This window comes from Electrona antarctica (genome assembly GCF_951216825.1).
Source record: "Electrona antarctica genome assembly, chromosome: 10".
Taxonomy (NCBI): domain Eukaryota; kingdom Metazoa; phylum Chordata; class Actinopteri; order Myctophiformes; family Myctophidae; genus Electrona; species Electrona antarctica.
In genome coordinates this window covers 30,799,467-30,813,701 of record NC_136791.1, presented here as the reverse complement: position 1 = coordinate 30,813,701, position 14,235 = coordinate 30,799,467, and the positions used below count along the sequence as shown (strand labels likewise).

Here is a 14,235-nt window from a genome sequence, read left to right as displayed (position 1 = left end):
ATATTTTGACAGCAGAAACTGCCTGTCATAATTTCTCCCTATTCCAAAGCCCCCCCAGGTACATTATATATTTAAACTATTTTCAGCAATGGTACACTTATTATATGGATCTTGTTGAGCTGGTCATTTTGAAAGTAGATCTCACGTCATAAATGTGTGGGCACCCCTGGTGTACTGTCACTGTACTGTACTGTCACACCCGAAATCATCATATATACAGTGTGTTGTGTGTGTGTGTGTGTGTGTGTGTGTGTGTGTGTGTGTGTGTGTGTGTGTGTGTGTGTGTGTGTGTGTGTGTGTGTGTGTTAAGCTGCGCAACAGTGACACTTGGTGGTGAAAACCAACCAAACGCTATTTCCGTGCTCGGACAGACCCAGCCAGGGACAGACCCAGGGACACACATAGCTGTTTATAGGAGTGGTTGCGACACTCAAACAATCACACCCGTGTGAAGTGAGGGGCGCTCTTATCATGTTACATCATGACGTAAAACAAAAAATATTTGTGTCAATGGGAATTTAATGTTTGTGTAGGACAGAAATAGCTGATTTGCTACATATGATACATTCTCCATTCATTGTCAATGGGAATGTAATGTTTGTGTAAGACGCAAATCTACACTATAGCTGAATATAGGAGGGGCTAGCGCCCCTCAAAAATCACACCTGTGTGAAGTGAGGAGCGCCCTTATCATCGTACATCATCATGACGTATTTGCTTAGACACTATGATGTAAAATTCTCCATTCATTGTCAATGGGAATTTAATGTTTGTTTAGGACAAAATGTGTGAACGATATTTGCGCCCTTAAAAACACTAAAAATAACAACAACAAAAATGTATGGCCCAATATTGCTACAAATGCTACAACTTGCTACAAAACCTGTGGTCATTTGGGGTCAAGTTGAAGGGTACATTTTGGTCTGATAATGATGTATTGTGCATGTTAAAAGCACGTTACACCTACAAACGTATTTTCTGTTTACTGAAGAGATTGGAGACCTGTGTTACTGAACAAACAATGATTATCACAGAGCAGTCTTTACCTTTTAAACAAAATACTTTTTGTTTCAATCAAAGAATTATCACACCACCTCAAAATAATGCCTATGCCTCATAGTCGTTTCATATTACAAAGTTGGCAGTTCCTTCTATAGTATTTCATTTCATTATCTAGGTCTGCCATCCTGTGGTCAAGAATGGTATTGCTGAACAAACCATACTCGTCCATAAATGATGGACCATGTGAATATAGGCTACAAATAGGAAATAGCATATTGATTAGAAGTCAGGATTAAATTACATCATTCAAATCTTAACTGGTGAAATCTTCAAAGTAATTCACGGAAGGCATATTTTGGACAGTGGAGGAAAGTAGAGTATCTAGGCTAGTATAGGCTCAATGTAGTCTTTTTTAAATCTGTTACTTCTACAGCAGTGGTTCCCAAACTATTTTATGAAGGACCCCCAAAATGACACTTAACAGCCCGCGGACCCCCATTTAAAAACATATGCCAGGGATCCCCATAAGAGAAGACTTTTACGGCTCTATAGCAGAGATTCTCAACCTGTTTAATTTCAAGGACCCCCAGTTTGACATGCATATTAGTCTACGGACCCCCATTTAATGGCATTTCTATCTCAGGGACCCCCAATTTATATTGTAAAATCAATGTTAATTTAACTCTGAGAGTTACAGACCCATAAGGGTCCATTTGGTTCCTAATGATCATTTAGCTGCAGGGGACCCACTGGAACTCCCTCAGGTACCCCTGGGGGTCCCCGGACCCCACTTTTGGAACTCATGTTCTACGGTACTCCACCACAACTCTGAAAAATATTGTACGTTTAATCCTACATATTATTATTAAACTAGATATTTTATATTTGACAGATTTAAATGGGCTATTAAAGATAGGCCTACTTACTTTAACTGTTTGATAGGCTACTAAAAGCTATTATGTCAGCAGACAGCACTGCAGTAATCTACACAAAGTAATTAAAGGACCACTTCACCACTTTTCAACCTATCTTCATATAATAGGTCCTCACTAATAATCATGAAAAAATGGCGCAATTTTTTTCTACTCGTCTGTGGCCAAGTACACTTTTCAGTTTGCAATCTTCACACACAGGCACACAGGCACATACACAGATCTCCATGTGGAACACCGGCTGACAATTAAAACGGGTGCTATGACAACGTATATCATTAGGTTCCCAAGTTGCATCGTTCCCAAGTAGGCCGGTGGCCGACTGTGACGGGCACGTACAGGTCTAGTCCTACTATAAATACGCCATGTCTCTGCGTGTGTGTGTGTGTGTGTGTGTGTGTGTGTGTGTGTGTGTGTGTGTGTGTGTGTGTGTGTGTGTGTGTGTGTGTGTTTGTGTGGTTGTAATGCACGTAACGCACGTAACTCGACACATGCGTTCCACACCCAGCAGGGAGTGCAGTGCCTCGAGTTGGTCGGACCCACGGTTCTCCAGAACCACCACAAAAGGCTCTGGTCAGGCTCTGACAGTGGGCCAAATCAGCCTAAATCCCCTCACCTGTGCAATTTCCAGCCTCTGCCTCAGCCAATTGATTGCCATGGCAACCCCACACCTGACAATTGATTAGCCTACTTAACCAGTCCACTTTTCACAGTCAGTCAGTTTGCCCTCTTCACACACAGGCATATACAGAGATCTCCATGTGGGACACAGAAAGACAGTTAAAACGGGTGCTATGACAAGTTGACAACAGGTATTATTAGGTTCCCAAGTTGCATCGTTCTCAAGTAGGCCAATAGGCTAATAGAGGGGGGGATGCTTATTTGTATAGCCTATAGGCCTATCCTCCTAACAAACTAACCTCACAAGTATGCCTGATAGGCTAAACGAGAGGTGCCCATCACCATCACACCTGATTTGATTAGCCTTTTCTGAATTAATAAGGAGCACAATTTTGGTCGTGATAGCCTGTAGGCCTGTTTCTATTGAATTCTAAGTCCTGAAGTTTGGCCAGTTGTTGCAACTAATTAGCCCTCTGTTTTGTGCTCATTAAGTTAGTGTAAGCAGCTGAGCTGATTTGTAATGTTTACCACAAAGTGTCCTAGTAGACACAAAGCCTAGGACAGGAGGACACCGTCCTCCTCCACAGCTCTTATCGTGGGAGAAAAATAAAGGCCATTTCGATGTGTAGGGGGTGGAACTGAGCTTTTCATCACAGTTAGGAACTTAGGACTGCATGTTGTCCATTAGCCAAGCTGAATGAATTGGAGGGTGTGTATGGAGAATGAAAAGATGTGTGGGGGGCCACACTGCATTTTTCCTATGTCTATTGGTTCTCAACTTGGTCCGGGGACCCCTAGGGGTCCTTGGGGGTGGGTCCAATGGTCCCACTCCCGGGACTCCCCCCAGCTAATGAGTCAAATATAGGCTACCATTTGTACACTCTGGTAGCCTCTTTGTACACTCTTTGTACACTTAATTTAACACAGCGGATTTTAAAGTTTGGGGAGATCCCATAAGAGATCAAAAAGAAGGAAAAAAAGTGTGTGTGTGTGTGTGTGTGTGTGTGTGTGTGTGTGTGTGTGTGTGTGTGTGTGTGTGTGTGTGTGTGTGTGTGTGTGTGTGTGTGTGTGTGTATATATATATATATATAATCAAATATGGAACCGTGGCATAAACGGTAGTTTTCCAAAAGATGGAAGAATAAAATACAGTCCTATCTTGGAAAATCCAGTCAACACCATAAATAGAACGACAGGGCAAAAACAACAAGCTATCACGGTCCGTATGGCTGTATTCTGGTGCAGTAGGCTAATTGACTGACTGGAGGAGGAGGAGGAGATCTGGAGTCAAATTCCATCACACGTAGGAAGGAACTCCTCACGTTCCTCCAACACTACACGACGCACATAACGGATCCAAGTGGACACACACACACTGAGGAGGACAGCCTTCCATTTTCATCACCAACTGCCTGGAATACAGCGGCTCTGATCAATGGTCGATGGCGAGTAGGAGTTTAAATTTATAAGGAGAAGTAATGTTTTAGTAGACACTGGATTCGTTTTGTCCATCTTTTCTTTGGAAACACCTCAATGCGATCGTCTGTTATTAATGCGCAACTGAACCCACTCATACCGCAGCAGGGGACGAATGCAGGATTGTGTTAATTATTATTAATAGGACAATCAATACAGCTGCACAACAAAAGACATTGTGTTATGGACACAGACCGTTTCTACAAGACAAGATACACTTTCCGAAGTGTGGGAAATAATTGTAGCCTCGACCACTTTTCCAAAACGGAAATGAGCTCAACTTTGTCTGCTGCTGCCTGGCAAAGGATCTCCCATTTCTTAAAACATGAGGTCCTTCTGATTGTTTCATAGTCCAAGGATTTGTATTTATTTTTTTGCATTTTTTTTACATGGATTAGTTGGGTCTAAGAGAGCTGTTAACAAGATGTTTGCTGGTCTCATGCGGTTGGAAAGTAGTGCCATTTCTCAGCATCACTGCGAAGTCATGGAAGGTAAAGTAAAAAATAATACATTAAAAAAACTGTTGTAGCGGATTAAATCTATTAACACTACATTCTAAATGATTTAGTAGCATAATAATCTAGGCAAATTTTTCCCCAATGAAGTTGACGTCTCAAATTTAAGATGCGTTCAACTGTTCCTCTCTGCCACATGGGGATAAGGGAAAGAAAACTCAGAGGATAATACAAACATGACTGTAGTGGCATGTGTCAATCTGCTTTGTGATAGCTAGATAAGTCAAATCTATTACATCAATATCCAATGATCCAAAACCAGACCTGCCTGACAAAAACCTGTTCTCAAGACATAATAGATCTGATCCTGTTCAGTGTCCTCCAAAACAAAGGGAGCATGCAATGCAATGCTTTTCAAACCTTATTAGAATGGGTTCATTGCTCATCATTCAAAGCTGCCTGCCTGCCTTCCATGTAAATTGTGAAAGACTTTACGAATATTGGATGCAGCTGTGCATCCAATGCATATGCTTTATATATAGGCCTATCAGAGTATAAGTAAAACATTGGTCAACTAGGAATATTCATGATTTCATGTAGCCTAAGTGTGAGAATTTTACAGTTAGCTTTTTGTGCTTTGCAAAGTGGACCATTGGACAGTTAACATTTATAGAGTCAATAGTTTAATGGGCCATTTTCTTGCCTGGAGCTTATTCTCATGAAACCCTTTTTTTTAAAAATTATATGTACATATATTTTTAAGGAAGACATTTGGTGAATTCCTATTTTATGTCATGTCCCCTTTTGACATTTCATAGTGCAGTTTGGCTTATTTCAGGACCTCATCAACTATACTGTAACTGTAAGTTTGAAGTGAACCAGGAGTATGCCTATGAAGGTTTTCATGACAATACTATACATTTTTAATTATAAATCATATTATATTATTAAGCATGTCACGTTGATAGCACACACAGTTTTCTCTGTGTGGGGAAATACAATAGCCATACTGTACTGTACATATACATTTTTGCCCAGTGTCATACTAAGTTACGCTAGTTAAATAGATGGAGCTACTTTTTTACGGTACATTCATTGATCATGTATTGATTGCTGCTGTACAGCACTCACACTAGTCACTGTTTATTCAGGACTGCCCTACTGACAAGACTAATGGTCCTAGAAAACCCCACCCCATTCTCTCATTATTTTCAGCTGGTTTATGGGTTCCCATTCCCATGTGACCTTGCAGGAAGTACGTGGCTGTCTGAGAGAAATCAGCCTTCACACAGGAATGACTGCATTTTGGAACTCCTGCATTTATAAATGCTCTCAGAGACGTGCACAGTGTTGGAGAGGCAGGGGCTGAAATCCCGTAAGAGGGCACTTTTGGACGAAAATAGCAGATCTACAAGAGAGCTTGTAGATCAGCTATTACAACCCAGCACTTGCTGCGTTCAAGTTCAGGAGACTTCGGGGGGAAATAGGGCAGGGGCTGAAGCCCCCTTTGATGTCTATGTGTGCACGGCCCTGAATGCTCTGACAGTGCCCATGGACAATATTAAACCTGATAAAACCAACTCTGAAGCACCCACCTTTTTAATATATGAAACTTGAGCATGTCATTTATTTGGTAGAAAAACAAATTTGCCTATTTCTTATGGGTTAAAGCCAGCCAGGGAAGAAAGGAAATGGTTATTCAACACTCCGTCATAAGTGACTTTCACTTCCTCTATTCTTATGCTGTGGTCAGTCACAAGTGGTGGGGCTGCTGCCGAACACATCTGCCTAGCAGTGCTTCTTCTCAGGAGTGTGTGTGTGTGTGTGTGTGTGTGTGTGTGTGTGTGTGTGTGTGTGTGTGTGTGTGTGTGTGTGTGTGTGTGTGTGTGTGTGTGTGTGTGTGTGTGTGTGTGTGTGTGTGTGTGTGTGTGTGTGTGTGTGTGTGTGTGTGTGTGTGTGTGTGTGTGTGTGTGTGTGTGTGTGTGTGTGTGTGTGTGACTATTTAGCTAGCTCCTCAAATGTTTGTGTTTTTATGAGATCCTCCACATTCCACTGCAGTTTGGCTGAAGAACTTTCATCAACCAATGGGATGCAGTGTTTAACATGAGAGGTTTCAGGAGGGCCTCTTTTAATCTCCTAAGGTAAACAGTCAGCCTCCTCTGTCCTCTCACTGAAGACAGACCATGTTCTCTCTCTGCATTCAGCGAGTGCTGTACAATGCCACCGGTTTGTTTCTGTGTGTTGTTTCTCTCCAGTGTAAGATCTTTTCTATCGCAGGTGTAACGTTTTTTAACAAGAAGTTGCAGTGAGCTGTGAAGAAGAGGCTTTGGTGATCCATTCCACAGCCTCAAATCCGAGTCTCCTGAGTCAAATGATGTGATTGATTGTTTGCTGTTTCTGCCAGAGTTCCTGGTAAGCAACGTCAACGTGTGGTCTTGACAGGAAACAGCAAGATGACATCTTCGTTAACTGCGTGATGCAGACGTGGTTTACATGGCTTCTCCCCCGCTCACAATGGACTGTGAGGCCTTTCCTTCCTGCTTAACCGAAAGAACCACCTTATAATAATCTAAGCATGGAGTGTAATTAGTGTTGTGGATCTGTCCTGTGGCTGTCACAGAGCCTATCTTGACTGTTTCACCTGTCAAGTAGTAGACCATAATTCTTTGTGTTGACCACGGCAGATGGTGAATGCATGCATGGGCTGCAGTTGTATTGAGTGTCTGTCCAGGTGTTGGGTTACCGAGATGGGTTATGGTACAGTGGGCGCGTCTGCAGAGAAACCCCTAATGGAGCTGTATGTAACCTGACCAGTGCTGTGGTGGGGTCTCCGTGGACAGACCGGCTTTCACTAAACGGTCTGATCAATAGACCATCCGGTCCCTTCTACTATGCTATGTGAGGACAACACATTTTTTGCGAGGCACCTGCTAGTACACCATGCATGTGTACATGCACGCACTCACATTTTGCAAGTGTTTGGGGACATTACATTGACTTACATTCAATTGATTCCATGGGCCCTATTATGCGTGTCTTAAGTACCAGGTCTTATGACTTAACTTAAGACCTGGAGGCGTGGTCAATGCTGTTTGGCCACTCAGAATAGCCAAATGGCATTGATCACGCCTCCAGGTCTTAAGTTAAGTAATAAGACCTGGTACTTAAGACATGCATAATAGGGCCCCATATCTCCATAACCGTCTATAACTGATCTAGCCCTAACCATAACTAATCTAACTTTGACCATAACCTTAACCCAACAGATAGTGGGATACATGCCTAACCCTAAGACCTGCATCTCCCATGAACTGGTTTGATGGCCAACATTTACCCAGAATGTGGCCTATGGCACGCACGCACGCAGACAGACAGACAGACAGACACACACACCCAGCCTCTTTCACAATTGAAAGAGGATAAACAAGAACTTCACTCTCCCACCTAATCATCCCTCTTACTTCTTTTTAAGTGGTCATCTTTTGTCTCCACAGTCTCCAATCACATGGCGTGCTTTAGGAGTGACATCATTGGAGGTCATGAAGGATGGGTAGAGCAGTGGTGTGTGTGTGGTTGCTTTGTAGTGGTCACGGTTTCACATTCCTAACTTAATATATAGCTACCAGCACAGAAATGTAATACACGTGTGGTTATTATGACCTACAAATGCAATTGGAAAAGAAGCTTGAAATGGCCTGCTAGTAGAACTTGCATGCATTGAAGTTGCATGCAGTCTTAGAATTCTTAGAATTTTGAATGCTGCTGTGATATGTCAGATAAATGACAGTAGAAGTGGTGGCAGTGCGTCAGTTTTTCGGCAGAGTAGTTGCAGGAGCACTGAATGTGCCCTTGAATGTACTTTTCCTTGTAATTCAGTACAACTTTCAGTAACTAACTTCGGTGGAAATGTCACTGTGTGTCTGCTTGCACAAGTATTGATGTCTATGAATGTGTGAGTATGGATGTATGACTGTGAAGGCAAAAGACACAGAGAGAGAGAGAGCTAGAGAGAGAGAAACGGAGTAGCACAGCTGTACACAAAGGGACTGTTCATTCTCCACATTTGAACCCCTCTCCTTCTCTGCTCCCAGGGAAGGAATCTAAAGCGTCTTTGTTTTAACATCGTAGAGACACAAGAGCAAGCAGTGAAGCACCCAGTCATGGACACAAACTGGCTTTATCCGAGCAGCTCATCTTTCAAACCATTGTTTGCTAAAAACCAAATGCAAGTTGATCAATTCACAGTCTTAGGTTTTACCATTAGGTTCTATCTCTAGAGTATAGGCAGGCCCCACAGCAGTTTAGCACCGATTTGTATTGTAAATTCAAATGTAACCCAAAAACCTTGCAGTGCTTGAAGTGAACCTAGGGAGATATCATTAATCTACATCATTCTAATGCTTATGCTGAAGTATAAGCTATCTGAACTGAATATGACTATGGGGGTTTGGTATTTCCCAACAGCTGGAGCCAACCCCTGGGAAATGTCCCACCACTGCCCTGAATCTCGTAGTTTGTGAAGAGGGAAGTAGAAGGTTAAATCTTTTTGGCCATAAGGAATTAATTATATCATACTATTGCACTGTTAATGTTTTTTATTGTTATGTTTGATGTCTTTATGACGGTGTGGCTCTGCAGACAGCTAGCTGTCTATAAGAGGTTTGTTATGCATGTGTTTTCTGTGTGTCTGTGTTTGTGTGGTTGTCGGAGCTAATCCTGCAAACCGCTGGACCAAAGAGTGTAAACCTTCTTGTGCACACTGCCAAGTTGGTACCTCCACCTCCATTTGTTCACTTATGTTTATTCGTTTTTTTGAGGGGCGCTAGCCCCTCCTATGTCCAGCTTTGAGGGTGTAAACACAAACATTGTCCTAACGCAAACATTGAATGCCATTGATAATGAATGGCCAGTTTTGAGTGCTTGTCCCAACACAAACATTAAATGCCATTGATAATGAATGGCCAGTTTTGAGTGTTTGTCCCAACACAAACATTAAATGCCATTGATAATGAATGGCCAGTTTTGAGTGTTTGTCCCAACACAAACATTAAATGCCATTGATAATGAATGGCCAGTTTTGAGTGTTTGTCCCAACACAAACATTAAATGCATATTCTGATTGGCCGGAATGAGATGATGTAAGAGTGCCCCTCACTTCACACGGGTGTGATTTTTCTTAATTTTATTTTAATTTCATAAATGGAAGTCATTCAATGGGGCTTAGATTGGGATGGAGTCGTACATTATAAATATGTCACAGACAATAATCATCAGACAACTGATGATGTCACAGGCTGGCCACATGAACCGAGATCCTCAGTGGAGCCATGCTGTTCCCATGTGGACCACGAGAGCCGCATGATTCTGTTTCTTAAATAAAAAAAACATTCCACTGAAATTCCTAAAAGTTTTACACTTTCCAAAGTGCATTCATTAGTGTCATGAATAGATTCTTAAGTAGAGTTATTATTCCCATGATTGTATATTAATATATAAATCTTAGTCCTCTGGTTACTTATGCAGAGACTGTAAACCAACTGTAAACCGCTCTTTTGTTGTGTGAACACAAATGGCTTAATGGCTTAATGCCTAATCTCTGTACTGTATTGACAGGTGGCAAAGCATCGGCTACAGCTGGTGGCTCCGGTCGTAAGCGGCTCCACCGAAGACCGGGGTACATGCGGGTAGAGCTGCCCAGGCTGCCCAGCAACGCTACTGGTGAGATGGGGGAGGGGGGGACATCCCCTGGTATGAAGAACGTGGAATCTGGATGCCCTGGTAGGCAAGATCACATTGACATCACTGAGCCAACAAACACCTTAATGAGGGAGCATCGTCCACACACTGCTGGAGCATCCTTAATGGACAAGCAGCGGCAACGTGCTCCGCAAAAACATTCATCCATCTCCTTGCAGAGTTTTCTCTCTTCCCTCCCTTCTCATCTTGTTGAAAATTGTACCTCCGTTCCCTCAGCCAAACCACAGGGTGACCTCAGGCTGAGCCAAGGCTCTGCCAGGCTGACTCCCCCAGGAGACAGCTTCAGCTCCAGATTTAGTTTCATCCAACAATCACTCAACTCCAGCCAGAGAACAGATACAGCAGCCACCGATGAATCTGTCCCACAAGCAGAACCAGTGGATCAGTCATCGCCTAAACATTTAACCGCTAAACCTGTTTCCATTTCATCCAGTTCATTAAGGACTGAACTATTCTCTTGTGATAATCTATCAACGAAGGCCAGTTCCCAATCAACAGCAGCAACCTTGTCTCTCAGGCCGCCTCTTGCTAAACTATTAATTCCTAACCAATCAGAGCCCACTTCAGCAGCACCGGCCAGCCAATTAGAGAGTGAGGAGCTGTCATTTGGTGAGAAGTTTTGGCAGAAAGGCCAGTGGAATGGCAGAGACGTTACATCTGACCTGCCTGACTGTGACTCCTGCTCTCTGGATACAGAGGTCACTTCCTCTCTGTCGGTGGATTCAGACACTGCCTCTGCATCCTCCGTCACCTCAGGCTATGACAGCGCCACCCCAGCCTCCGACCAAGGCTGGGACAAAGTAGTGAAGAAGTACGAGGGCATCCTGCTAGACTTCCTCCAAAACAACCGTACCAATGCCAAGGTGGGTGTGATAAGACTGGTAGACCCTTACAGAGTTAAATTGACACTCATCATTTTGGTTCAAGGTTGTGCTTTATTGTTACATCTTGTCAGTACATAAAAGTCATACACCACGTATGGTGTTCTCTGCTATTGCACTAACAACTCCTGTCAGTTGGTCAGGGCACCTGTGCAACAGGGAGTGGAACTGGGAAAGATAGCGTGTTCTTCTCCAAGCATTACACCCTTCCAGTACCTCCTCACTGTTAGATGAAAAGAAGCGCCTGGCGCCTCCATGAAAGAGATAGATAACTTTATTGATCCCTCGGGGGAAATTCAGCCACCAGAGACAGCACAGCAGTAAAAAGTTACAAATGCCAGGCAGGCATAGAAGTACATTTCGTACAGAAGAGTAAAAGATTCACAATAAAGACAACCTGAAACAAATAAAACACACACCCTATATACGATAAGGTGTGATTTGGGGCCCGAAGGATGAATACAAAATGAAAATCAACATCCTAATACTGTCCAATCTTTAGATAGGGAGGGGTGAAATTATGACAGGCAGTTCCTGCTGTCAAAATATGACAAAAAACCTTTGTGTTTTAAATAGACACTAGTGCTATCTATGGTATGATTTGGGGCCCTAAAGATGAATGCAAAATCAATATCAACATCTTAATACTGTCCAATACTTGACAGGCAGTTGCTGCTGTCAAAATATGACTCTGCTATACAATGCTATACATACAAGCATGTTAATTTGCTGCTCTGAGGGCAGCTTTAGAATTCTGCTATCGGGACAGTTTATATGCTATACAGTACAACAACCATGTCAATTTGCTGATCGGGCACTGCACAGCAGAGCAGAAGCTCTCAATGTTTTAACCATAATACAAGTAAATATACAGTAACTAAACACATCTCACTTGAATTGGAATGCAACCAATTTACAATTTCATCTTTAATGATGGGGGGGGGGGCTGCAAGCGGCACAAAGGACTGACAAAGTCCCTTCAGCCTCATCTTGGGGTAAAGATGATTGGGTAAAGGTGGCCTTACACTAGCCGATAATCGGCATTATTGACGCTCGGGGGGTGCCCGACCGCTCAAAGCGCGTTCGGGATCGGCCCGCTCCACATCAAGAATGTTTGATATTTGCTCTGCCCCGCTCCGATTATCCTGTAGTGTGTGGTGCTATCAGATTTCAGATTGAAAAACATCGGCTAGTGTAAGGCCACCTTAAAGATATGTCGTCTACATCCTCCCTAAACAGGTTGGCAGTGAAAAGAAAGATTGGAGTTAGTTCAGTCAGATATACTCGAGGGGTTTCATGCTGTGCTCCAGGGCGCATACATATACTCAAGGGGTTAATATGCTGCATTACTATGTGGGTGTATTCAGTGTGTGCAAGACCCACATGTCATTCGCTGACCAATTGGGCGGGGTATTTAAGCTTTCCTGGACTGCTTGCTTCTTCCTGCCTTCCTTCTGCATATGGTTCCTGGGCTGCGTTCGAATTGCTAGGGTTGTTCCCTACTCCCCATACGGGGATCCAGACTCAGTGGACTCAGTGATGAATTCTGACGATTCTGACGTCAATATCGGTAGAGGGCGCTATAGGTCCGCGGGTTCATGTACTTTTTATTTGCATTGTAATCCCCATAGGGTTTTTTCAGATCGCCTCATAAAGAACTGTATGAAAAATAAACAAATCATCCCGGCCGTTTCACTCATTTGGATATGAAGAATCAACTGACTACAAGAAACCAGTCAAAACGCTGCTGCTGAATTTTCGCTAGGAACAGACAGTATCAAATTAGTGACTGCAGGCTGTCACCTCCCTGCAAGGACAGTTTGTTAAATTATTTTTAAATTCATGGATGAATAAAGAAAAAATAGGTTAATGAAAATATGTTTGCAGGCATTTAGGCCTATATGTCTATGATAAAAAGGTTATTCTTTTAAAATAACATAGGCCTATGATTATTATCAATAAATTAATATTATATCCATTATCCAGCAATATGAAAACAGTGCACCACCTTGACAATATGAAAATATCAGCAGCATGATTATGAACCCCCGCTAATCCTGGGGGGGGGGGGGGGGGGGGTACGGCAAAAATAGCCGATCTATAAGCAACGCGACGTCCGTGTTGTGAGCTTGTAGATCGGGTACTTTTGGTAAATAATTACCAAAAGTAGCCGATCTACAAGCTCTGCTCACAATACGGACGTTAACAGAAACAGCAGTCCAATAAATTACTGCCTACATAATGAAGTTTTAATGTATTTATCGCAATTCAATGAAATAATGTTACATAACATATATTTTTTAATGGCAGGAATTAATTCATATTAATAAAACATATGTTCGGAGACACAATTAATGTGTCTCACATGCATGTACAAAATATATATTGGACTTTAGCACATAGCTTTACAACCTCACCAACCTTAATCCAAAAACTATTAAAATATATTCTACAGCAAGCAACTGATTCCTCTCCTAACGTCATGCGCTGGGCCTGGGTTATACAATGAATCAGATTAGTAATACTATTGCAAATTAATTGTTTTATTATAAATAAAATAAAACAATTGCAAATAAATGCACAGATCATTTGTCTCGATCTGTAGCTTCGAGATCCGCCAGGGAAGAAAAGAGGGGAAAACGAAAGTTTAAAAAGTACATTTGTGTTGATTTCTTTCGCTGGTTCAACTTCTGCCTCTTCTGAGTTGGAGGGCAATGAGCGCATGCATGCAGAAGCAGCGCACGTGCACGCAAACGCATGCATGTGCGCTCAAGAGCGAGCTTGCGCAATGCATTATGGGGCAGATTTGCTTCGCTGTGTTTTTGTAGTGACCATCGGATGGTCCCTACAATTCCCGGTGCATTGTGGGATACTTCAGTCTACTACATTAGGGTGCAAAAATGCTCACTACATATTCGGACACTATAACAAAATGGCGGAACCCCAAAGTAGTGCACTATATGGGGCATAGGGAATGAATTCGAACGCAGCCCTGGTTGTTGTTATGCACCGTTTGCTCCCACCACCACCCCAGCACCACCGGTGGGCTGTTATTTCTGTTCCCCATGGGTGGGTTGTTATTGTATATCTATCTCCCTGCTCTTAATGTTA

General features: G+C 42.7%; 1 protein-coding gene across 2 annotated transcripts in view; it reads left to right on the top strand.

Moving 5' to 3' along the window:
- Positions 1-3,808: 3,808 nt before the first annotated feature.
- Positions 3,809-14,235, top strand: part of disc1 (DISC1 scaffold protein) — a gene marked incomplete at its 3' end in the record, with an annotated part of 83,840 nt that continues 73,413 nt past the window's right edge. For both annotated transcript variants that reach the window (XM_079511783.1, XM_079511782.1), the window contains exons 1-2: positions 3,809-4,522; positions 10,100-11,106. In XM_079511783.1, coding sequence (XP_079367909.1) covers positions 4,456-4,522; positions 10,100-11,106 — 1,074 coding nt within the window. In that variant the 5' untranslated portion in view covers positions 3,809-4,455. The remainder of the gene's footprint in view (positions 4,523-10,099; positions 11,107-14,235) is intronic.